The following is a 24,731-nucleotide window of genomic DNA, read 5'->3' as shown; positions in this document are numbered from 1 at the left end:
TCCTCTAAAAGGGGACTCTGCCCAAACACAGCCCCCGTCAGACACGAGCTCTTTGACCCTGGCACCTCTGGAGAGAAGAGAAGGAGGGCCTGGCTCCTGGAGGCCCCATGCCCAGGAGCCCTCCTCCTGACCCCAGCTCTGCAGCTCACCTGTGCCCAGGGGTAGCCTGTCACACAGACCACACACGCCCTCCACCAGGCCAGACTGCCTCCAGGGTCCCTCATGAGGAATGGCCATGGGTGCCCCTCACGTAGAAATTGAGGGGTCCAGGAACAGAGCCTGGGTGCTAGAGGAGTCCCCTGGGGCCTCTGCAAGCGCCTGGGGACTCTGACATCAGTCACTTCTGAGCTCGTGCCTAGTTCCCATTTCAGTCCACCAGCAGGAAGTGCCAGGATCCCACAGCCCTTCCCTCGGGTACTTCCTCTTATTTCACCGAAGACAGATACTGCCTCTTTCCAAGGAGCAGGGAGTCTGGAACCTCCTCGGACAGGAGGCTCTAGGAGCAGATGATGCCCACCTCTGCCTCGCAGCCCCACCTGCCTCTGGTGCCCCTGCTGCTGCCTCTGCTGCTGGGACTCTCAGGTGAGCACTGGCCACGGGGCAGATGGACCTCTGTTCCAGGGCCTCTTTCCCTGCTGCCCCTTTCTCTTTGAGACACTTCCCTCCGCCAACCCTCCAGATCCTCGTTGATTGGAGGGATCCTTTCCTTTCCCACCCAGATCCAGACAGCAACCGTCCCGCCCAGGCCTCCCTCAATGGCAGGGGGTCCCAGCCCCTCCTCTCCTGCACTCCTGACCCCCTCTAAAGGCTTCATGACCCCCATGTGCTTGATGGGCAGGACCCGGTGCCCTTCCAAGGGAGGAGGGAGGGGGGTGGCAGCTGACTTCTTGGTCCTGCTGAAGGCCATGGCACCCAGGGCTTGCGGGGTGCTGTCTTGGTTCTGAAGGATGTAGATGGCTAGATGGAGAGAGAGGGAAAATTTCAGGACTATACATGGAATGTGGACTGTTAGAAAAAAAATTGGAAATTGGTGCTTTTTAGACCATGTCTCCCAGAATCCCAGCATCTTACAACGACATTATTGATATGAGCCTTTTCTCCTGCCTGTCCCCTCCCTTCTCCCCACAGCTGACTCGGGCAGGCAGGAGAGGCAGCCCTCCTCCTCCCATGATTATCAGCATCTCAGGTGAGAGGCCATTTGAAGTGGCTAAAAGCACAGATATTTTTCAAAACCAACCTGCCAAGGCTCAACTTCATATTTCATCACTTGGAGGCTGTTTGATTCTGGGCAAGTTACTAAACTTCTCTGTGCCTGTGTTTTCTTGAATGTGAGATGGTGATAAATAATAATGTCTTGCTAATAGGGTTGTAGTAAAAATTAAACTAGTTAATTATAATTGAGTGTTTAGAGTAAGATGTAGCACACGGAAGTATCTATGTAAGCTCTGGCTGCTATATCCTTCCAGGATTTAATAATACAAAAGAATATCTCAAAAATGGTTCTAACCATGAAAGGACACTCTCTGTGTGTCCTTGGCAATCTGAGTCTTTGTTTAAATTCACAGCAGTGATGGGAAATAGGAATAATCTATTGTGCTCCATAGAAGAAACTGGAAGAAGATGGAGGGAATGGGCCTCCCAGAATTTCCAGACCTGAAGCCCCGCCTTGAGACCAGATCAACCTGATGCCCAGGCCAGGCCCTCATCCTCTGGACTCCAGGTCAATGGGGAGAGGCCCTTTGTCTTAGTTGGTTTTCTGTTACTATAACGGAATACCAGAGACTGGGTAATTTATAAAGAAAAGAAGTTTATTTTGGCTCCCAGTTCTAGAAGCTGGGAAGCTCAAGGATCAAGCTGCCACAATGGTGAGGGCTTCATCTGGCTTCAACTCATGGTGGAAAGGCAAGTGGAGCATGCAGAAGACACAGAACATGAGGGATGGACTGGCTTTAAAACAACCGAGTTTTGCTATAATTAACCCAGTTCCATGAGAGAACGCACTCACCTTATGAAAGAAATTAACGCATTCATGAGAGCTGTACCTTCACAACCCAGACACCTCCCAGGAGGCCTGACCTCTAACACTGATGCACTCAGGAATTCATCTTCCAACACGAATTGGCGGGGAGGGGGGAGGAATGCTCAAACCATAGCAACCTTCTTGCAAAAGTCCTCCTATGAGTCTTGAGTATTTCTCAAAGGCTTTCGGGTTTCAGTCTAACAATAAAACTACAAGGAAAGTCTCACTTCCCACAGTGTTTATGTGGCATAGATGAAAATCTACAGCTCGGGAAGGCTAAGTAATTTTTTTCAAGGTCAAACATCAAGTAAGCAAAAGAGGAGGCATTCTAATGGATCCAAGGGGGCCCACAAGCCTTTTGTTTAACCTCTTATGTTGCTTCCACATGTGTTGAACTCAAAAAGAAACAGGATTACACTCAATGTTTTATTGCTCTTTCACTCAAAGACAAATTGGAGATCTTTTTCCATGCCAAGATACGTATATCTACATCATCATCAATACCAACATACACTTCAGCCACGTCATTTTAACTATTAGTTTCTTTTCTTTCTATTTTGGTTTTGATGTTGTTGTTGATGTCCTTGCTGATTTCTTTTTCTTCCAGTACTAGGGATTGAACCCAGAGGCCCTCTACCACTGAGCCACATCCCCAACCCTTTTTACTTTTTATTTAGTGACAGGGTCTTGCTAAGTTTCTTAGGGACTTGTTAAGTTGCTGAGGTTGGCTTTGAACTTGGGATCCTCCTCCTCAGCCTCCCGAGCTGCTGGGATGACAGGCCTGCACCGCTGTCATCCATTTATATTCCTTTGTGTGTCCATTTATATTACTGCCTGCCGTAGGGTGGCAAATGGGGTTCCCCTCGGTGGAAGGGGTTGGCTGAGAAATAAAAGCTAAGAGGAAATGAAATGCAGAAAATGTCACGAACACAGAAATTAGTTTCAAAAGCACGGGCAAGACGGGCAAGCTGATCCAACTGATGGAGCTTCTGGCAAAATGGAGCCCACATCTGCTTTATTTATCCTGGGAGGCATCAAAGGCCTTCCAAAGAATGTTCTTCTCCAAAAAAGGTTCAAGATAGGCTCTTCAGTTCCTAACAGGTTACACCCACCTCTGGAGCTACTAGGAGGAACCTTCCTAGCCAAGTGGAGGGAAAGGTCACTTGCACTGGGGAATCTATTGCTGTGGGAGAGGCACGGAGAGTTCCCAATGCCAGGCCTCTCTCTGTCTCTGGCTTCCATGCCGAGAGAAGATCCTCGTGTATTTCACGGGTGGCTTCCTGCAGTGGCAGTAGCCTGATTCATGATACCATTCCACGACACTGTTAGCAACATTGAAAGCTGACAATCATTTTCATTTCTACCAAACTAACATTCTAAAAATAGTGTATGCTTTTAGAAGGGAGAAATGTTTTATTTTATTTTTATTACAAGCTTGTCAAATAATCCAAACAGGGAAGAAATAGACAAGTCATTGATACAAGTCTCTATAGCCATCCCACTTCCTGGAGGATATCACATTTTTAAAGTTATATTTGTTTTCTTATCAAGAGTTTTCTGCCAAGGGAGTACAATATCCGCTTGATTGCACAAGAAATCTGCATAGTTTCCTATACCCAATTTTAGTCTCTCTCTCAGTGTCATTGACCGTTCTGTGGGCCTTGGTATCAACCTGTCTCTTTTATTACAGCTGGAAAACGTGCCCTCGTGTTTCATATACTGAGTCTTGCCTAAATTTTTTTTGTAACCCTTCCAGCTACTCTGCTATAGCCTTTAGCATTGTGCTTTTGGGTTAAATGTACATTTCACTGGTTTACTGTGGTTACTGAACAATTTTTCAAAGATTTGTTTCTTCCCTGTGACTTTCCTGTCTGAATCCTTCACAAGGACTCTCTTCCTGTCTGTTCTTTGCGAAGCTCCTGGCATCCAGTTCAGCCATTTTCCCATCCTAGATGCTAATGCATGATGTGCGAAGAAGGAATTAATGGGACTTCAATTGCAGTCTGGACCCAAGCACCCAGCCTCAACCCGGGATGGGCCAAGACAGGGCGCTTGAAACTAAGTTGTAATATAGCTCAGTTGGTAGAGTGCTTGCCTTGCATGCACAAGGACCTAGGTTCTAATCCCCAACACCACAAAAATAAATAAATAAATAAGAGTGACCGAGTTGTGTTTCCTTGTAGGAATGACAGGTGAGGAGGAGCCACAGGTGATTCAACCTGTGAAGTCGGTGTCCATAGCAGAAGGACAATCAGCCTCTCTGCGGTGCATTGTGACCTCCCTGCTCCCCGTGGGATCCATTAAGTGGTTCAAGGGCACTGAACGGGACCAGCAGTTGATCTACAGTTTCAAAGAAGGCCACTTCCCTCGGATAAAAAGTATGTCAGACGTCACAAAGACAAACAACACGGACTTTTCCATCCGCATCAGCAACCTCACCCTCGCAGACGCTGGCACCTACTACTGCTTGATGCTCAGGACAATAAGCGATGGCAACGTGGAAGTTAAGTCTGGACCAGGCACCCTGATACTTGTGCGTAGTAAGTCCAGATCCCTAGAGCCCTAGATAAGTTGTTCCTAGACAAGTCACAAGCCCCAGGAGCTCAGCCCCCTTTGTTAGCTCTTGTGTCAAGACTAGGGACAGATGAGGAAGACAGTAGAGGGTCCCGGTGACGGAGCTGTAGTCTTGACCTTCTGAATCTTGCCACTCCTAAAGGCTCATGAATAGGTTGCACTAAAGTACAGGCTCCAGGGCCAGGTACCCCGGGTTCCACTTTTAGCCATTTACAAACTGAAATGAGATTCTTCAATTCTCTATGCCTCATCTGTAGGATAGGTAGGATAGGGATAATAATAGTATCCATCTCGAAGATTTGTTGTAAGGATTATAAATGTCAATGTATTTATGAATATAAAATACTCAGAAGAGTTCCTGCTGCACATTAATTAGTACATATGATTAGTATTCGGGATATTACAACCAATTAAACTTTAGAATATTATCTTTAAAGCATCAAACCATAGATTCCCATATGATATAAATATTAGAATTACTGAGATTGAAAATTATAAGGATTGCGTTTTTTTCATATTCAAGTATTTTTCAAAAAACAACAACAACAAAACAAAGAAAACATGTTGGCTTTTCATTTAACAACATTCAGAAATATTTTGGAGTGCCTGCTACTTACTCATCAGTCAGTGTAAAACTTAACATCTTTTTCCCTATTTGTTAAATGGTGCTATAACAAGTATACGCCTCAGATGATGGGAGATAACAGTTGCATCATATTTATTTTTTTAAATTTATTCTAATTTGTTACATATGACAGCAGAATGTATTTCAATTCATATCTATGGTTGTACACAACATAGTTACACCATTCATGTCTTCATACATGTATTTAGAATAATTATGTTCATCTCATTCCACCATATTTCCTACCCCCTTTTCCCCTCCCTTTCCCTCCCTCCCCTTTGCCCTATCTAGAGTTTGTCTATTCCTCTCATGCTCACCCCCCCACTCCCATTATGAGTCAGCATCTTTATATCAGAGAAAACATTCAGCATTTGGTTTTTTGGGATTAGCTAACTTCACTTAACATTATGTTCTCCAACTCCATTCTTTTACCTGAAAATGCCATGATTTATTCTCTTTTATTGCTGAGTGATATTCCATTGTGTGTGTATACATACCACATTTTCTTTATTCATCTTTTGAAGGGCATCTAGGTTGCTTCCACAGTTTAGCTATTGTGAATTGTGCTGCTATAAATATTGATATGGCTGTGTCCCTGTAGTATGCTGTTTTTAAGTCCTTTGGGTAGAGACTGAGGAGTGGGATAGCTGGGTTAAATGGTGTTCCATTCCAAGTTTTCCAATGAATCTCCATACTGCTTTCCAATTTGCAGTCCCACCAGCAATGTATGAGTGTGCCTTTTTCCCCATATTCTCGCCAACACTTATTGTTGTTTGTGTTCTTAATAGCTGCCATTCTGACTGGAGTGAGATGAAATATTAGAGTGGTTTTGATTTGCATTTCTCTAATTGTTAGGCATGTTGAACATTTTTTCATATATTAGTTGATTGATTGTATATCCTCTTCTGAGAAGTGTCTATTCAATAAGGATTGAATATTTTGATGTAGATTATATATATCCCTATATTTCTTAAATTCTTGAATTCTTAAATTTGGGCCTGGCTAATTCAATCATGGCTGAAGATAAAGCTCGTGAGGCTCAAAACGGTATCCACAAAGGCCTGGAAGCAGAGCACTTAGCTCACTTGGCCTTGTTTATGTTGGTAAATTGATAATTATGATATTTTTTTAATGAGTGGAATAATTTAAAGGAATCATAGAAACATATATTCCAACAGAACTTCTTAATTTTTAGGTTCTCAGAACCTTAAGGCCATGGATAAAACAAAGAGAATATAGACAGCATTCAAGGACTAAGAAAAGGTCTTATCATTTTCAGGAATTGGAAATTAAAATCCACATTATAAGAAAGTGTCGAGGATGAGATCAGGAGCAGATGGCTAAGGGCAGCATTGGGTACCCAAAGACAAGGGCTACTGCCTTTGCCTTCCAAAGCCTCAGGGAAAAATATTTCCAACCTCAAATTTACACCCAGCCAATTTACAGAGTTTGCAAGATCACAAAGGATTGCATTTTATGCATCCTTTTTGAAAAATGGGGGTTAAACAAAGCAAAAATAATGAAGAGAACTAGGAACAGAGAATTGGAGACCCAAGCTGCCCACCATTCAAGAGGCACAGGGATGGCCCCTGGGCCCTTCCAGACAGGAGGATTCAAAGAGGTAGACCTGCTAGAGCATTCAAATAGTCTTCAAAGTCATACCCACCATTTCTAAAATTGTTTAACACTGTGTTGAATTATTGGCCAATGTCTTTAGAAAGAGAAAGCAACCAATATAGAATGATAAAGAAAGTGAGCAAATTCTCTTTACAGATGATGTGGTTTCTGGAAAACTGAATTGAATCAACACTAAGCTATTACAAACAAGATAATGTAGCAATGTAGAAAATTATAAAATCAACAAACAGAAATCAATGACCTTTATATATACCAACAAAATCCAATTCGAAGATGCCAGGGAAAAGGTGAGAACATATACAATAACAAAATGCTGAGGGGTGATCTCTGCCTAAACAGCAACAGAAGCCGGATTCACTCTCCCACTAAAGTCTGAGCAAACTCTTGGAAAAAAATCATAGACATGACATTGGACATCAGGCAACAGACAGTGATCCCATTAGAAGGGAAATTCATATGATGAACACTGGGACTGTCCCCAGGGTACTCCCTGAGAAAGCTTAAAGTCCACAATGCAGGAAGGGTGACCTCAGGTAGAACCCGGAGCTCTCCTTGAAGGATCTAGAAGTTCTCAGAGGCCAAAGGGTGACTGGATCTCCAAAAAGCAGCTAGCTGCACAGAGAAAGGACGTCAGAGACCTGTGAAAGGTCCCCTTGAGAACTCAGCAAAAGACTGAAAAGGATGTTCTCATGAGGAAACTACCCAAAGCTAGGGGCAAAATGTTTGAGGACCTCATTCAGGCCAAGAATGGTGTCTGTTGCCACGAATCTGAATGAGAAACCTCATAATTCATGGACCACCTGTTAGAACACAGAGAAGCACTCTGTCTCAGTAAAAGGAGAACCATCAGAGCTAGACCAAATGACACTGTGCTTCTGCCTCGCAATACTTTCATGTGAGACAGAAAAATAAACTGTCTCCCATGTAATTTAACCATGTCCCAAAGCGAGCTCAAACCTATTTATAGAAAGGCAAAATACTCAATACCCAATGAAGTCAAATCCACAATGTCTAGCATCCATTAAAAAAATTATCAGGCATGAAAATGGCACAAGAATATGATTTCAAATGAGAAAGATCATTTGAAACCTAGTGAGAAAAGACAAATGGTAGAACTAGTCTACAAGGACATTAAAGTGACCATGAGTTATTCTGTATGTTCAAGAAGCTGATGCGGTAGGTGCAAGGAGAATACGAAAAAAAATCCATATTGAGCTGGACACAGGCGTACACACCTGTAATCTCAGTGACACAGGAGGGTGAGGCAGAGGGTCACATCTTCAAGGCCAGCCTTGGCAACTTAGTGAGGCCCTGTCTCAAAATAAAACTTTTTAAAAGGGCTGAGAATGTTGCTCAGTGTTAGAGCACCCTCAAGTTCAATTCCCATTCCCTCACCATCACCAAAAAAAAAAAAGATGGAAAAGTGAAGTTAAATTTTCCTCTAAGGAGTACAAATCAGTGCACAGATGGCATTCAAATTTCTGAAGTATTCTAAGTTTTCTTTTCAGTTTTGCTAGATGAAAGAGTTCCAGAGATGAATGATAGTGATGGGCGCAAAGTCACAGGATTGCACTGCACACCACTGGCCACTAAAATGTGGTCAAGATGATAAATGTGACATGTATCTCACCACGATGTTAGAAATGAAGTTAAAGACTTGATCAGACATACAAAAGCTGGGATAATTCATGATTGACAGATCTGCACTCTAAGAAATGTTAAAAGAAATCCTTTAAGCAGAAGTAAAATATTACCAGATGGAAATATGGATCTATACAAAGTAATGAAGAGCATCAGAATCTGATGCAGGGGGGCAACACCTGTAGCCCCAGCTACTAGGGAGGCCAAGGCAGGAGGATCACTTGCACCCATGAGTGCAAGGCCAGCCTGAGCAACTTCAATATAGTGATGTGCTTTTCCCATCTCAGAAAAAAATAATAATAATCTAATTGAAAGAGAGCTTCAGAGGTGGTAATAATAAATATAAAGAATTTTTTATTAATTTAACTTATTTGAAACATAGTTGTTCAAAGAAAACATAACATCTGGGGGCTTATAACATATGTGGAAGTAAAATGTGTGACAAAATAACACAAAGACTAGAAAAAGAGAAGTAGGTATGTGCTCTTATAAGTTCTAAATGAAGTGGCATCCTATCCCTTGATGGACAGGGAAGAGTTAATAATGTACACCAGAAATCTTAATACAAACAAACAAAAAAAACACAACAAAGAATAATAGCTAATAAATTTAACAAATGAGATAAAAGGAATATTAAAAACAAAGACAGTCAGAAAATGAAGTACAGTGGAGAAAATGAAGTACAGTACAGGAGCCAGAGAACAAACAAAAGATGGTATATTTCAGCCTAGCCAGAGAGGGCTGGGGTTATAGCACTTGTCCAGCTTGCGTGAGGTCCTGGGTTCAGTCTTCTGGACTGCAAAATACAAAAGTAAAAAAGAAAAACCTTAGACAGATGTTATTTAGTCACCCTAATGAAGAGATTTTCAGATGATATTTTTTAAAATAGGGCCCATTACACATTTCCTGCAAAAAAATAAAAAATAAATCCCTTTAAAACTATAGCACAACTAGATTTAAAAATGAAAGGATGAGCTGGGTATATTTTGGCACACCTGTAATCCCAGTAGCTCGGGAAGCCGAGGCAAGAGGATTACAAGTTCAAAGCTAACTTCATCAAAGGCAAGGTGCTAAGCAACTCAGTAAGACCCTGTGTCTAAATAAAATAAAATATAGGGCTGGGGATGCGGCCCAGTGGTAGAGTGCCCCTGAGTTCAATCCCTAGTACCCCAAACTAAATAAATAAAATAATAGAATGAAAAAAATATATGCCACATTAACAATAATTTTTTTTAAATCTGAATGCCTACATTGATCTCAAAGTAGATCTAGCATAAATAATTTACCAAGATTCAAGAAGGTTGTTTCATAATGATAAAGTGAGCAATTACACACAAAAAAAAATACCATTTCTAATGTTTATGCCTCTAATAATAGAGCTTCAAAATACATAGCACCAAAACTTACAGGATCAACAAGTCTAAAATTACATCTGAGGTTTCAATACCCCTCTTTCAAAAATTGATACAGCAGAGCAGGGCACAGAGGTACACACCTGTAATCCCAGCAGCTCTAGAAGCTGAGGCAGGAGGTTGCAAGTTCAAAACCAGCCTCAGGAAAAGCGAGGCACTAGGCAACTCAGTGAGACCCTGTCTCTAAATAAAATACAAAAAAGGTCTGGGGATGTGGCTCAGTGGCCAAGTGCCCTGGAATTGAATCCCTGGTACCCCCACTCCAAAAAATTTTTTTGGTAAAGCAGATAGTCAGGAAATCAATAAGGATGTAGAAGAATTAAACAACAATATACATCAACTTAAATTAGCAAATGTTTATAAAACTTTCCATTCCAAAAGAGAGTAATACAGATTCTTTTCAAGTGCAAAGGCTAGATTGAATTCTGGCTCATTGATAAGTTTCAGTAAATTTAAAAATGAGTCAAGTCATACAAAGTGTGTGTGTGTGTGTGTGTATTTTATTACAGTGGAATTAAATTACTAAAGTGAAAAGGTCTCTGGAAAGTTAACATTTGAAAACTAACAGTTCTGAATAATATACCATCAAAGAAGAAATCAAAAGGAAAATTAGAAAGTATTTTAAACATTGCTTGCAAAAAAAATATTACCTTAAAACACAGGCACAAATCAATTTAAAAATAGAAAAAAATAAAAGCACAAGATACAAATATGTGGAACACAGCCAAAACAGTACTTAGAGGAAAAGTTATAGTCCTTAATTTCTATAATTGGGCAGGAAAAAAGTTTCAATTCAGTGATCCTTAAACTTGGGCAGGGGAGAGGGGGAAGAGTGAAATGCAAAATAAGCAGAAGAAAGGAAATAATAAAGAACACAGAAAAAAATCAGAAATAAAAAATGGAAAAATATAGAGCAAACTGATGAAGCCAAAAGCTAATTCTTTCAGAAAATTAATAAAATCAATAAACCAACAGCCACAAAATCAGGAAAAATGAAAGAAGATACAAATTACCAATATCAACAGTGAGAGAGATGGCCCAGGTACAGACTCCACAAATGTTACAAGTTTGATGAGGGAACTTCGTGAAAATCTCTATCAATAAACTCGAGAACTTAGAAAAAATGGACAAATTCTTTAAAAAATACAGATTACCAAAGGCTCTCTCAGCCTGATTATTAGTGTATCTACTCAACAAATTGAATTTATAGTTTATGCATCCTCCCACAAACAATAATCAAGGCTCACTGAGGAATTCTACTGAACATTTAAGAAAAAATACTTCTAAGTAATTCTGCCCATATTTTTCCATAAAATTGAAAACAAAGTATTGCTTCCCAATCAATCTGTGAGGCCAGCATCACTCTCATACCAACCAGATCAAGGCATAGGCAAAGAAAACTATGGTCCCTATCCCTCATGAACACAAAATATTATAAAGCTGTAGTAACCGTACAGCGTGAGACTGACATTAAGATAGACAACAGAGATTCCAGAAATAGATCCACACGAATGTATGGTCCATTGATTTCTGCGAGGAAGATGTATGTCAATTCAGTGGAACGAGGAGGGTCTTCAAGGATGGTGCTGGGTCAGTTGCAGCGTTAGTACATGGACCAATGGAACAGAAGAGAAAATCCAGAAATGTATCCAGTACCTCCCACCATACACTAAAATAAGTCCCCAATGGATCAGAGATTTAAATGTAAAATATGAAATTGCAAGTGCTAGGAGAAAACATATGTGAGTTCTTTTATAACCTGGAAGTGAGGGGAAACCTGTCTAACTATAATTCAAATTTTTTGTTTTTACAAAAAGAGGGGGGAATGGTAATTCCCATCATATTATACAAACAGAAACTTGTGTATGAATGTGTGCATATAATATTTTGCAACTTGCAGTAAAAGAATCATCCCTGACATACAGAGAGCTTCTAAAATTTTAGAAGACAAGCAAATTTATAGAATCCTAGCTGATAAATATGAAAAGATAAGTTATAGAAAATTAGATACATATAAAAGTATGTTCAGCTATCCCTGTATAAAAAGAAATGCAAATTAAAACAACACAGGGACATGGTTTCTCCCCTATCAGCTTGGCCAAAAATCAAAAAGTTTAACGGCATATTCTGCAGGGGAAGCTACAGAGAAACACGTATTCCACATTTTGCTGGTAGGAAGGCAAAATCATATAACCCAATAAGAGGTGAATTTGCAATATATAGCAAAATCACATATTACATATACACATAGCATACACATATTACATATACATCTCACCTAATACATATGACCCTATAACTCAACAATTCCACTTCTGGAAATTTATCCAGAGATCTGCTCACATAAATTCAAGATGATTTACACTTTAGGCTTTTCATCACACTATTTATAAGAGCAAAACCTGAGCTGCTACTAAATAAATCAGAGTTCAGCGACACAGCTGAGCACTGCGTGGGTTCAGAAGGGCCCATGCATGACTTAACTAGACAAAGATAAACGATTTCAAGGGATTTTGTAAAAGGGTTTACCTGAGCAAAGTGGTGAACATCTATAATCCCAGAGACTCTGGAGGCTGAGGCAGGAGGATTGCAAGCTGGAGGCCAGCCTCAGCAACCTAGAGGGGATCTATGCAACTTAGGGAGACTCTGTCTCAAAATTAAAAAAGAAGTGAGGCTGGGGATATGGCTCAGTGGTTGAGTGCCCCTGGGTTCAATCCTTGATACCCCCCCCCAAAAAAAAGAAGAAGAAGAAAAACAACAACAGAGTTTAGTTTGGGTTCATTAAGAACCAGACCCTGAGGCTAGAACTTGAATTCAAGAAATTCCAGTAAGAGAAGAGTGTCCTCAGAAAACAAAGGGTGTGTTATTATCAAGCCCACTACCACAGTCAGCATTGGGTGCTCACTCCTGTTGAAAAACCATAGGAAACAGTAAGGAATGTGGTATAGAATTCGGTAGGGATATTGACCTGGTTTGCTTTTTTAAAAATATTTATTTATTTATTTTTATGTGATGCTGAGGATTGAACCCAGTGCCTCACACATGCAAGGCAAGCACTCTGCCACTGAGCCACAACCCCAGCCCTGACCTGGTTTTTTTCTACAAGTAAAGGCAAACGATAAAAAGAGGAAGAGAACTCTTTTAGATTAAAAAAGGCTTAAGAGACATCAACTGAATATAACATATGGCTCTTGCTTGGATCCTAATTCAAACAAACCAACTATAAAATTATATTTATGGGACAAGCAGAAAAATCTGAATGCTGACGAATATCAGATGATATGGAGGTATTGTTTTTGAATCTTAATTATCATCATGGTGTTTTGCTTGTTTAAAAAGAATTCTTGACTCAGACAAACATTTTATTCCTAGTTAGGAATGAAACAAGAGAGCCTGGCATTTGTTTTAACATAACCCAATGTCATCACTTCCTGGCCTTTTGGCTAAGAGTCTGAGTTTTATCAGTTTAATATCTAAAACGTCCTCTTTCCAAGGACAATGTGGTAAGTGGATTTTGGGAGCAGGGAGATGGACTGGCAACTTGCTGCATCCACTCCACATCATACTGGTATTACAGTGCCTCCCAGGAATGGGGTGCCTCTTGGGGACATTCAAGAAATAAAACAGCCCAGTGTCTAGCTGCCTTAACTAGCATAATGCCCTCTAAAATTCACCCACGCTGCAGCAAATGGAAAGATCTCCTCTTTTAAGGCTGAATAATCTTCCACTGTGCAGACTCCTATACCACAATTTCCTTCTCCACTCATCCGTTTACAAACGCATACGTCGTTTTCATGTCTTGGCTCTTGTGAATAATGTTGCCATGAACATGGGGTGCAGAAAAGTTTAGGAGGGGATGCTTTCATTTCCTTTGGGCATATACCTAGAACAGGAGTTGCTAGATCATGGCAGCTCTATTTTTCATTTGTTGTCCTTATATGAGGAATCTAAAAAAAAAAAAATGACTCAAATACATAGAAACAGAGTACAATGGTGGTTACCAGCAAAAGGCAGTGGGTAAAATGAAAGTCAAAGTAACAAAATTTTATTTATATAAAATAGGTAAGTCTAGAGATCTAGTGCTCAGCCTGAGGCATAGTTAATAATAAGTTATATACAGAATATTTACTAAGACAATAGATTTTAGGTAACTTTACCACATACAAAAATGTGACTAAGACAATAAATAAATTATCTTGACTGTAATAAGATCGTTTTATTATGCATACATACGCCAAGCCATTATGTTGTATGCATTCAGGATATACAATTAAAATAGATAAACTAATAGATGGTAGGAAAAATATAGATGAAACAAGATCTCTATTTGTTGATAATTATTGAAGTCCCATGATGAGTGCTTTCTATTTTTTTTTGTGTTTACGATTTATCAACATGAAAAGATTTTTTTTTAATCCAAGCCTGTATACCCCTTTGAAAAAATGTTTGTGCACTCCCCGGTCTATATTTACCCTAAGCTGAAGTCCATTTGAACACTTAGCAATTCCTTAGTAGGAGGAATTATAACCATTTGGAAAAAAAAATCAGGAATGAATTTATTATACGTTCATAGAAACTAAGCAAATAAAAATAATGAGGCCATTAAACATTCCTGGGAAAACAAAAGGCTGCCCAAGAAACGTAATGCTAATGTATTACATGGCCCTGCTGCAGGCGATGCTCCTTGGTCATAATAATCTAAATGCTGAATACTGATAAAACAAAAAGTCATGACGTGTCTGAGATAGGAGGATGCAGGGGGGTGAAGTGCAGGTGGTCCTTGGAGGGAGATGGCAGAGAGTTAAATTATCTTCTTCCACAATATTATATAAAATTGAAAAAATGAGAAATGACAGTGTAAAGATGTTGTTTAAAACAGAAAGAAACACTCAATCAGCTAAAATAGTTAAAAGCATTTGGTCTATAATTTTGACAAGGATAGGAAATTAAGAGTTCACTGTTTTTCATGCCATGACTTCTATAACTTTTTAACAATACGGTTTGTTGACACAGGGAGGGAGGAGAACAAGGAAATGATGTCCATGGTCACATCTGGAATTTAAGACCCCAAGCATGGACTGGAAGAGTTGGGAAGCAAAGTTAGGCCCTTGAGCTGGTTTATAATGAAGCGATAATAAGACTCACGAAGAGGAGGGAACTGAAGATGAGAGAGAGGCTGGAGTGGGGGAGGCTGGAGTGGGGGAGGCTGGAGTGGGGGTTCAGGCAAGGTGAACCCTGAGGGTGGCCGTGGTGCTAAAGTGCAACTCGCCATCTTCACCTCTCTCTTTCCTCCTCCTTTGCCCTGATCCAAGCTGAACCCTCCCCTCCAGAGATCTCTGGCCCCTCCAGCAGGGCCAGCCCCGGCCAAGTCCTGAATCTCACCTGCATCTCAAGGGGCTTCTTTCCCAAACACATTGACCTGCAATGGTTCAAAGACGGCAGGGAGCTGCCGGCCTTCCACACCCTGGTCTTCCAGCCTGGAGAGGAGCCCTCCTACACCATTGTCAGCACCACTCTGGTGTCCCTGACCTTCTCCTCACTCTACTCCCACGTCACCTGCCAAGTGGCCCACAGTGAGTTGCAGAGCCCCCACAGAAGGCACGTGAACATCTCGCAATTCCTCCAAGGTAAGACCCCCCCACCTCCTGGGCTGACCTTTGGTGGTGGCCATGGGCTCCCCAGTCAGAGCTCTTCCCTGCATCCTCCCATTCATTCTCCAGGGAACCTCGAGGGAGCTGAGCGTGAGGTTCTTGATGTATCTATCCCCCTCCCACATCAGAGCTTCCTAGTGTCTTTGGGAGGTGGAAATTCATTCATTCATCCAATGTGTTGACTAAGCATCTGCTTTGGGGATGGCATTATTCTAGATGCTGGGGATTCCATGGCAAGCAGAACAGACCTCGTTCTGTCTCATGAATTCCATCCGCCAAGTCCCAAACGATTATACGGAACATATGCTCTGAGGAGAAAGAACAGATTGCTGCATTGATATAACAGGAGAAGTCTGGTTTATTGGAGAAATGTCTTTTGGAAGAAGTGACGTTTGAGTCAAGATATGAAAGAGGAAAAGGAATCATCCAAGCAAAGTAGAGTGTTCTAGGAAGAGGAAACAGCACATGCAAAGGCCCTGTGGTGGGGCAGTGGTGAAGAGTTAAGACATGTTTGAGGAACAGAAAGAAGATCAGGGTGACTGGGACCTAGTGAAAAGACAGGTGTGTGGAAAAGGAAAGGGAGTGGGGACCAGATTGCTCAGGGCTTCTAAGCTTCAGCACGGATGTTTCTCCCACTTGAACTCCTAACAACATTGTCCAGGTCCTGCTTTTGAAATATGCTTCTTCAACCTGCCACTCCACCCCACCCTGGGCAGGCAGGAGCAGTGCAGGCTTTCCCCTTCTTGTTCTGCCTTTATGAAGGGAAAGCCTCTTGTTCATTCCCCAGGAGCAAAGCCCAGGCTGTTGTGTTGAATCAAACTGCAGAATAAGTAGGCAAGTAAAAGAAATTTCTCCAACTGCTACTCAAGTCCATGCCCTGGCCTGCAAGGGGCCTTTCCCCCAGGGTCTGCTCTCTCCTTAGCGCCTCAGCAACCTCAGCATGGCGAGGTCCCACTTACCTCCTGCAGGTGGTGAAATTCCTCCCAGGGGTCCAGTGACCGAGTTTTTCTTCTTTCCAAATCCAGCCGTTGAAAACCAAAGATCTCCCATTACCAGCACCATGATCTCCACAGCACCCTCCCTCCCCATGGAGACAATCTCTGGTATCCCAATAGACAGAGTTCAGCTCTTTATGACTCAAATGCCTGCATCCCAAAATAGGAGTCTGCCTGCTTAACCAAAAAATCAAAGTTTTAAATTCTACTCTCCACCTTGAACACCCCAAAGAAACTCTATGGCTCTTCGTCCTGGTTCCTGCAGATGAGGAAACGGAGGCCTGGAAAAGCTAAATTCTTGCCCAAGGTCACATGACTTTTCAGTAAGCACACTTCAGAGTCCCTTCCCTCCCGTAAGAATCACCGCTGTGGCCAACTGAGGAACTCTGCTTCCGGCTCTACCTCCCCCCAGAGAAGCCGTTCAGTCATGGTCAGCCTAGAGATGGGCATGATCCTTTCTCCCCACTGTCTCTGTCACACAGTTCCTCTGCCTCCTCTGTGGATGAAGGGAGCACACTCTCCATGAACCGGCTCCCCAGCCCAGAGAACCCTCCTTGCCCAATCCTTCACTAAATTCTATTATTCCCCCTTAAATCTCCTCTAAAATCCCAGCAACTCAAGAGGCCGAGGCAGGAGGATCACCAGTTCAAAGCCAGCCTCTGCAATTTAGCAAGGCCCTACATAATTTAGTGAGACCCCCATCTCCAAATAAAAATTTAAACAGGCCAGGGATGTGGCTCAGTGGTTAAGTGCCCCTGGTTTCAATTCCTGGTACCAAAAAAAAAAAAAGTCTTTTGAGCCCATACATTTCTGTCTACTTCCACTATCTGAATTAATACCCAAGTTCAAGCCGACATTATCTCTTACTTGGCAATTGCAATAGCCTCCTAATTAATCTCTTGTACCCATGTGCCTTCTGCAGTTCATACACTAACCCTTCAGCAGCCAAAGCCATTTTTCTAAAGAAAACCAGACCATGTCCCTCCTCTGCTTAAAACCCTACAGTGGCTCACCATTGCTCTTAAGGGGAAAAAAAAAAAAATCTACTGGGATGCTTACCAAGCATTTTTGCTCATATACCCAAAAATACTTATGGAGGGCTATGTAGTTTATCATGTATTTTAAAGTTGACACCTAAAATTATTCATCATAAGCTTAAATGATTGCATACAACATAATCCCTGAGAAGTTACATCCATCTGAAAATATTTAATGGAAAAATAATATCATACTTCCACTATCATCCATTGAAACATAAAGTCTTCTTTGATAATAAGAAATTGTACAGCACTCCTTTCTCTCCCTAAATTTGTGTCTTTATTCTAATTCCATATTGGAAAGTTCTTTTTATTGACCACAATATCATACAGACTTATTATCAAAGAGAACCACGAAAATACAGAGGACTCCAACAAGACTGAAATTTTTAAAAAAATTTCTTGCTACCATAAGGCTCTCAGTGTTCAAAAAATTCTTTCACCTTGAGTTAGTTACACGATCGACTAAAACAATCTAAAAGTATGACAGGTTTTATAAATAATTATTAAAAGAGTCTTTAGAGATGTGATTGGGAGCGCAGTTTGGTGAGGTGGTGGGAGGTCTGTGATGCTGTGGCCAGGACGGGCTTCCTGCCAGCAGGTTGGTGAACTGTCCTTTTATCCTGGGTCCCAAAGTCTTCAAGCTGAGGACAATGCACCATAGCTGGGTTCGGGACGTGTGGGACAAAGGCCTTTCTTTTGTGAAGTATGAGGAAGAAAATTCAGAAACAAAGGAGGTCAGAGAGGAAAGGCCTTGATGTTTACTCTCAGGCCATCAGTTTACAAAAAGAGTCCTATGGGGGTCAGGATTTGGAAAGCAATTTAATGAAAACCATCAGGGTCTCTACTCCTTAGAATGCCTTTCAGAGCCTTCAGGGGTGGCACTCATAAGCACAGCTACTAGAATGGACTGGGAATTTGGCCTCACCTCACCCATACTCCCTCTCTCTCACTTTGGTCTTGTATCTTAAAGCTTTGGAACCTGCTAAGCTTCACCACAGGGCCTCTGTCCATGCCCTTCCTCTGTCTGAGATGCCCTTCCCCAACCCCCTCTCTCCCAGATCCCTTCTTCCTGACCTTCCCCAGCTCCTTTGGCCTAATACTCCAGCTACCAGGCTGTTGTGTTGAATCAAACTGCACAAATAAGGAGTGGAGGTAAAGGAAATCACCCTGCATAGGTCCTTTTCCCAGGGGTCTGCACTTTTCTTAGCTCCTCACCAACCTCAGCCTGGTGAGGCCCACTTCGCCTCCTATAGATGATTAAACTCAAATTATTTTTATCCAAGTTATTCCAGTACTCCCAATTTATTTCAAATCCTCCACATCATTACACTCACAGATTCTCGGGGTCAGAAATTCTGACGGAAGTGGAGCAGTGGTGGCTGGTCTCTGCTCCATGATGCCTGGGCCTTGGGCAAAGGCTGGGGCCTGGCCTTGGTGCTGGCTGCAGGCTTGGTGCCTGGGTTCTCCTTGACACAGGCCTTTCCTCATCGTCTTTCCACGTGGGCTGGTTTGGGCTTCCTTATGGCTGGGTGCTGGGTACGAAGGGTGTATCCCAAGAAAGATGGCGCCTGAGCCAGGTGAAAGCCATGTCAATCTGATGACCCAGCCTTAGACGTCCCACAGGCCATCTCTGCCACATGCTGCTCATCAGACCGTCACAAAGTCCCACTCTGATTCCAGGGAGAGGAGAAACAGACTCCATCTCTGATGAGGAGAGGTAAAATTTTGGAAGACCATGTGGGGCTTGCTGTCACCATTTTTTAGAAAATACAATCTGTGCATATAGTTAACTCCAAGTATGTTATCTTTCCTATTTCTGCCCAAAGATCATTTCCTCCAGAAACCTGCCCTAGTCTGTCTACCTCCAGACCAGGTGAGGTGGCCCTACTGTAGGAACCCCTGTGGGAATCCCATGATTGCTTCCTCCCCACCAGAGTGGGCACTCCGGGAGGCAGGGACATGCCTTCCTGGTTTACTGTTATATTCCAAGAACTGAGCACAAGGCCTAGCAAGGGACAGATGCTCCTTGGGCCTTTTTGCACAAAGAAAGAAAGTAAAAGAAGGCTATTGTTTCAGTTGTCCCCACAGTGTACACCTCAGCACACTACATCCCAGGACTCCAGGTGGCCCTTCTCACCTGCCGTGTGCAAAGGTTTTACCCTGAAGACATGCGAATCACCTGGCTGGAGAGGAACGGGTGCTTCAAGATCTGCTCGGCCTCTGCCCCCACCGAGAACCCAGACAGCACATTCAGCCAAGACAGGCACATCCTGGTCAATGCTTCAGAGTTGGAGAACCCAAGGCTGTTCACCTGCCAGGTGTGGCACAATGACCAGGTGCTGGTCCAAAAGAGCATGCACCTGAGTGAGTCTGGAGGCCTGCAACTGAACTTGGGTAAGTGGGAGCGGACTCACCGCACAGACCTACAGTCACACAGGCTGGTTGAGAAACTGACCCTGCTCTACTCACTGTGTGTGAGTGACCTTGGAGAAGTCACTTCACCTTTCTGGAACTCTTCATCTGTAATATGTGAAGGCAATCACAGTATCCTCTTCAGAAGGTGATGCCTTTGGTACCAAAGAGCAGAAGTGCTGTTTTCACAGCTGCAAGCTGACCACCCACCCATGTGACCAGGTGGGCAAGCTCACGTGAAACCTCCTTCCTCAGTTCCCACCCAAAAGCCATTCAGCTTCAACAATTACTGAGCACCTACTAGGTCCTTTGTGTGGGTGTTGTCACTCCATACAAAGACTTCTCAAGAACATGTTCCAATGCCCACTTTAAAGATGAGGAAACTGAGGCTTAGAGAGGTGAGGTGACTCCCTCCAAGACCAAGGTGTAGTCTTGGTACCTGGGTCAGGGCAGGGCTGAGCCTGTCTGGGGGTTGAGCAATGGTAGAGGATCCAGGCTCACCCTGACCATCCTGATGTCCTTCTGTCATCAGGTGCCACCGTATACAGCTACATTCTTCTCCTTGGCTGGAAGTTGTTTCCTCTGATGGCACTTTGTGCCATCTATGCTCTCAGGAGGAGCCTCTCTTCCAGGTAAAGTGGGACCCAAGATAAAGAATGTGATGTCAGGGAGGGACCTCAGCTAGAGAAGAAAGCCACCAGGTCCTCCCTGACCTCCTCTACCTTGAAGGGGTATTGAATCTGGAGGACCCTGGTAGCTGTGCCCCAGTCCCTCAACCTTCCTCTCTGTCTCTCACATGTGCTCTGGTCTGGACTGGAAGAGAGTCAGGTGCAGTGGCTCATGCCTGTAATGTCAGCTACTCTGCTCAGGAAGCTGAGGCAGGAGGATTCCAAGTTTGAGGCCAGCCTGAGCAACTTAGCAAGAACTTGTCTCAAAATTTAAAAAAATAAATAAATAAATAAGAGAGAAGGGCTGATGTAGCTCGGTAATAAGTGCGACCAAGAGAGCTTTATTGCAGTAGTACAAAAGAGGAGAAAGAGAGAGAGAAAGAAAAAAGGAGGGGAAGAAAGAGAAGAGGAGAGATGGAGAGAGGGAGAGAGAGAGAGAGAGAGCGCGCACGAGCTAGAGAGAGGGGCCAGGTAGGAGGGAGTTTTTATAGCCTAAATCTAATGAGGTCTCTGGGTCTGCAAGCTGCCTTGTCGGTACAAGGAGGGTTAAATGTTCGGCCTTGAGTGGAGGGTTGACGCAAACAGGTGATAAAGGACCAGACAGAGGGGGGTTTGAGTGTGTGGGCTATCCTGCAGATAACAAAGTTCAGCCTGCCCTGCACCTAACAATAAGCACACCTGGGTTCAATCTCCAGTACTGTGTGTGTGTGTATGTGTGTGTGTGTGTGTGTGTGTGTGTGTGTGTGTGAGAGAGAGAGAGAGAGAGAGAGAGAGAGAGAGAGAGAGAGAGACNGAGGGACCTCAGCTAGAGAAGAAAGCCACCAGGTCCTCCCTGACCTCCTCTACCTTGAAGGGGTATTGAATCTGGAGGACCCTGGTAGCTGTGCCCCAGTCCCTCAACCTTCCTCTCTGTCTCTCACATGTGCTCTGGTCTGGACTGGAAGAGAGTCAGGTGCAGTGGCTCATGCCTGTAATGTCAGCTACTCTGCTCAGGAAGCTGAGGCAGGAGGATTCCAAGTTTGAGGCCAGCCTGAGCAACTTAGCAAGAACTTGTCTCAAAATTTAAAAAAATAAATAAATAAATAAGAGAGAAGGGCTGATGTAGCTCGGTAATAAGTGCGACCAAGAGAGCTTTATTGCAGTAGTACAAAAGAGGAGAAAGAGAGAGAGAAAGAAAAAAGGAGGGGAAGAAAGAGAAGAGGAGGGGGGAGGGAGAGGGAGAGAGAGAGTGTGTTGGTGTGGAGATGAGAAGAACAAGGGTCCTCCTCAGCTTCCTGGTTCCTCTTCAGGTCACAGGCACTGCCAGGACAGGCCACCTCAGGGACATAGGACCTTAGTTCCCTTCTGTCTTGTTCAGGAGGACTGCGGGATGCCTGCAGCTGCCACATTGGCTTCTGCCTTGTCAGCCTGCTGACATCTGCCCCTCTCTAGCTCTCCTTCCTCCCTGTCTCCTGCAGGCCCCAGAGAAGGTGAGAACCTGGACCAGGAAGGTCGGCAGTGAGAGGTGGCTTCTCATACCCTCCTCAGGGAGGAAGTTTCTGTGGAGATTCTGGCCTCAAAGTCTATGACTCTGACCAAGAAACCAAGATGGAAACACACACCTGCAGTTCTACTGGCCCTTCCTAGCCCTTTGGGGACCCAAGTGCTACCATGAAACTCTGGCAGCCCCTTAGTAAACAGGAAACACCTTGGCAAAGCCACACTGAGGTGCCATTTTGTCCCTGTTCAAATAGCAAACTAAAGAAGCAATTGAGTCTTTCTTACAATATTTGTAGGCACATAAATATGGGCATAGCTACTTTTGAAAACATTTTGGAAAATGTTGTTGCACTGAACATTCACATACCCTATAACCTGGCATTTCCAATCTTGGGTGTAGAAGAAACTCTTGCACCTGTGCACCAGGAACTGTGTACAAATATATACATAATAGCATTTTTTTAAATTAGCAAAACCTGAAAACTCTCCAAATGCACATCTACAGGCTGTTACTCAAATAACAAGTGGTAGAACCAAGACATCCAGCTTCAAACCCGAGTCCAAGTTCCTTCCTGTTCATTTGCATGATCTCTCAGACCCTACTCAGTGCTTACCTGGACCATTCCAATGGCCTCCTCACAGGGGTGCCCTGGGGCCTTCCATCCATCCATTACAGCAGAGCGGTCTTTTCAAAGCATTTATTCAAAAACTTTAGATAGTTCATCATTCCCTAAATCAAACCTCAAAAAGGGTTTAGAGGATGCCCCAGGTATGTCATACCTTGAAACCAGATGAAACATGTAGCTGGAAGGGTTCCCATTTGGACACAAAGTTTCTTTCGGGTGTAACTCCAGATTGGAAATGCCAGGTTGTAGGGTTGTATTCAATGCAACAACATTTTCCAAAAAGATGCATTATCCATTTAAGGAAATGGCCTCATCCTAGCCCAGCCCATCCCAGAGTTAGCTCACTGTAAAGGCTCTCTCTTCATTTACTCCACAAATATCACTGGGTATGTACTGCGTACCGCTGGGTAGACACTGAGCAAACGCTGGTCAATGCTGATAAAGGCGGTCTCAGCCTTTATGGAGTTTACAGACTGCTGAGAACACAGGAAATAGAGAAGAAAGGACCCAGGCTGCAAAGAGAAGGTGGGGGGAAAGGATGACAGAATGTAAAGCATGCTCTGAAGAAAAGAAAAGTGTCTGCAGAATAATGGGATTACAATGACAGAGATATCCACGGGGGTCAGGAATTAAGTGGCTGCTCGCTACAAAGAATGGTCGGTGGGAAAGCCTTTCTAAAAAAGAGGTGCATTTGAGCTGACAGCTCCAAGAGGCTGGGAAATACCTTATTATCAGAGGGAATCTATTGTGCCAAACCCTCCAGTGTGGAGGAGCTGGAGAGGCTCAAGGAAGTGGAAGGGGGCAGCAGGGGGCAGGAGAGTACAAGTAACAGGACATGGGGCAGAGCCGCAGGGATGCCAGGGAGCCATCTTACACCAGGATGACAGCCACCGGAGAGATTTAGGATTTTAGTCAAAGAACTCGAAGACTCGAGAGTTTTAATCCACAGAGCAAATGACAAGATCTGATTTACATTTATAGCAATTACTGTGGCTCCTGTGGGGTAAGTAGATTAGAGCACAGGAGGTAATGATCAAATTCAGACGTTTGGTGACCACAGTGAATCAAGAGGCCATGAGGGTGCCAGGAGCTGTGGCTGTGCTGATGCACATGGAGACAGATCGACTAACCTCGGGTCATATCCTAACAGTGGAAATGACAGGGCTCGCTGGGGACTGCATGTGAAAGGTGCCGGAGGAAGAAGAATTAGGGATGGCTTTAAGGCAAGGTTAGGGTTAGGGGGAGGAAGGCAGGTGGGAGAACGGGGCTGGTCTTGGGACTTAACAGTTCAGCTGTAAACAGGAAGCAGAGATGCTGAGTAGGAAGATGGACAGATGTGTATGGAGTTCAGAGAGAGAGGTCAAAGCTGGAGAGATATTTTTGGAGCCATCGGGCCTGGAAAGCTGGTTGCCAGGGCAGCCAAGCAGCAGAACTAAAATATCTAGATTTTCCTTTTCCGTCCTTCTGGCCTCCCAAAAGCACTTGGATACAACATGATCTCCAGGCTCTGGTACAAAACAAGGACTTGCACAGGCATGAATTGAAAGGAAAAACAGAAAGACAAAATTCTTTCAGTTGTCAGGACAGCATGATTATAGATACATTTTTCTTTTCTTTTTTGTTTTCATATCTACTGAGAGTTGTTGGTGGGTTTCTTCAACTAATCGTTTTTTAAATAATCAAATATAGTCTTGAATAAGTGGCCAAAAAAAAAAGTAACCGGGTGCAGTGGCACACGCCTGTAAATCCCAGCAGCTGGGGAGGCTGAGACAGAAGGATCGAGAGTTCAAAGCCAGCCTCAGCAACGGCAAGGTGCCAAATAAAATACAAAATAGGTCTGGGGATGTGGCTCATTGGTTGAGTGCCCCTGAGTTCAATCCCCGGTCCAAAAAAAAAAAAAACAAGTAAAGTAAACCCTGATGCCTGCAGGGGTTGGGAATGTCCCCCTTG

General features: G+C 43.3%; 1 protein-coding gene and 1 pseudogene across 2 annotated transcripts; both read left to right on the top strand.

Annotated features, from left to right (window-relative positions):
- Nucleotides 1–388: 388 nt before the first annotated feature.
- LOC125619029 (signal-regulatory protein beta-1-like) lies at nt 389–22,378 on the top strand. Of its 2 annotated transcripts, XM_048811180.1 has the most exons (6): nt 393–582; nt 4,204–4,560; nt 15,223–15,537; nt 19,673–19,990; nt 20,541–20,640; nt 22,134–22,378. In XM_048811180.1, exons 1-6 carry the CDS (start codon nt 507–509, stop codon nt 22,147–22,149), a joined length of 1,182 nt encoding a protein of 393 aa, XP_048667137.1. In that variant the 5' UTR covers nt 393–506; the 3' UTR covers nt 22,150–22,378. The 2 variants fall into 2 exon arrangements, with proteins under 2 accessions (XP_048667138.1, XP_048667137.1); XM_048811181.1 differs by lacking the exon at nt 20,541–20,640 and having other exon boundaries at nt 389–582.
- On the top strand, nt 13,334–13,513 carry LOC125619216 (annotated as a pseudogene).
- Nucleotides 22,379–24,731: the final 2,353 nt, after the last annotated feature.

The sequence above is a fragment of the Marmota marmota genome, unplaced genomic scaffold (assembly GCF_001458135.2).
Source record: "Marmota marmota marmota unplaced genomic scaffold, marMar, whole genome shotgun sequence".
Taxonomy (NCBI): domain Eukaryota; kingdom Metazoa; phylum Chordata; class Mammalia; order Rodentia; family Sciuridae; genus Marmota; species Marmota marmota.
The sequence above is the reverse complement of the archived record's forward strand: the minus strand, read 5'-3'. Positions and strand labels throughout refer to the sequence as shown.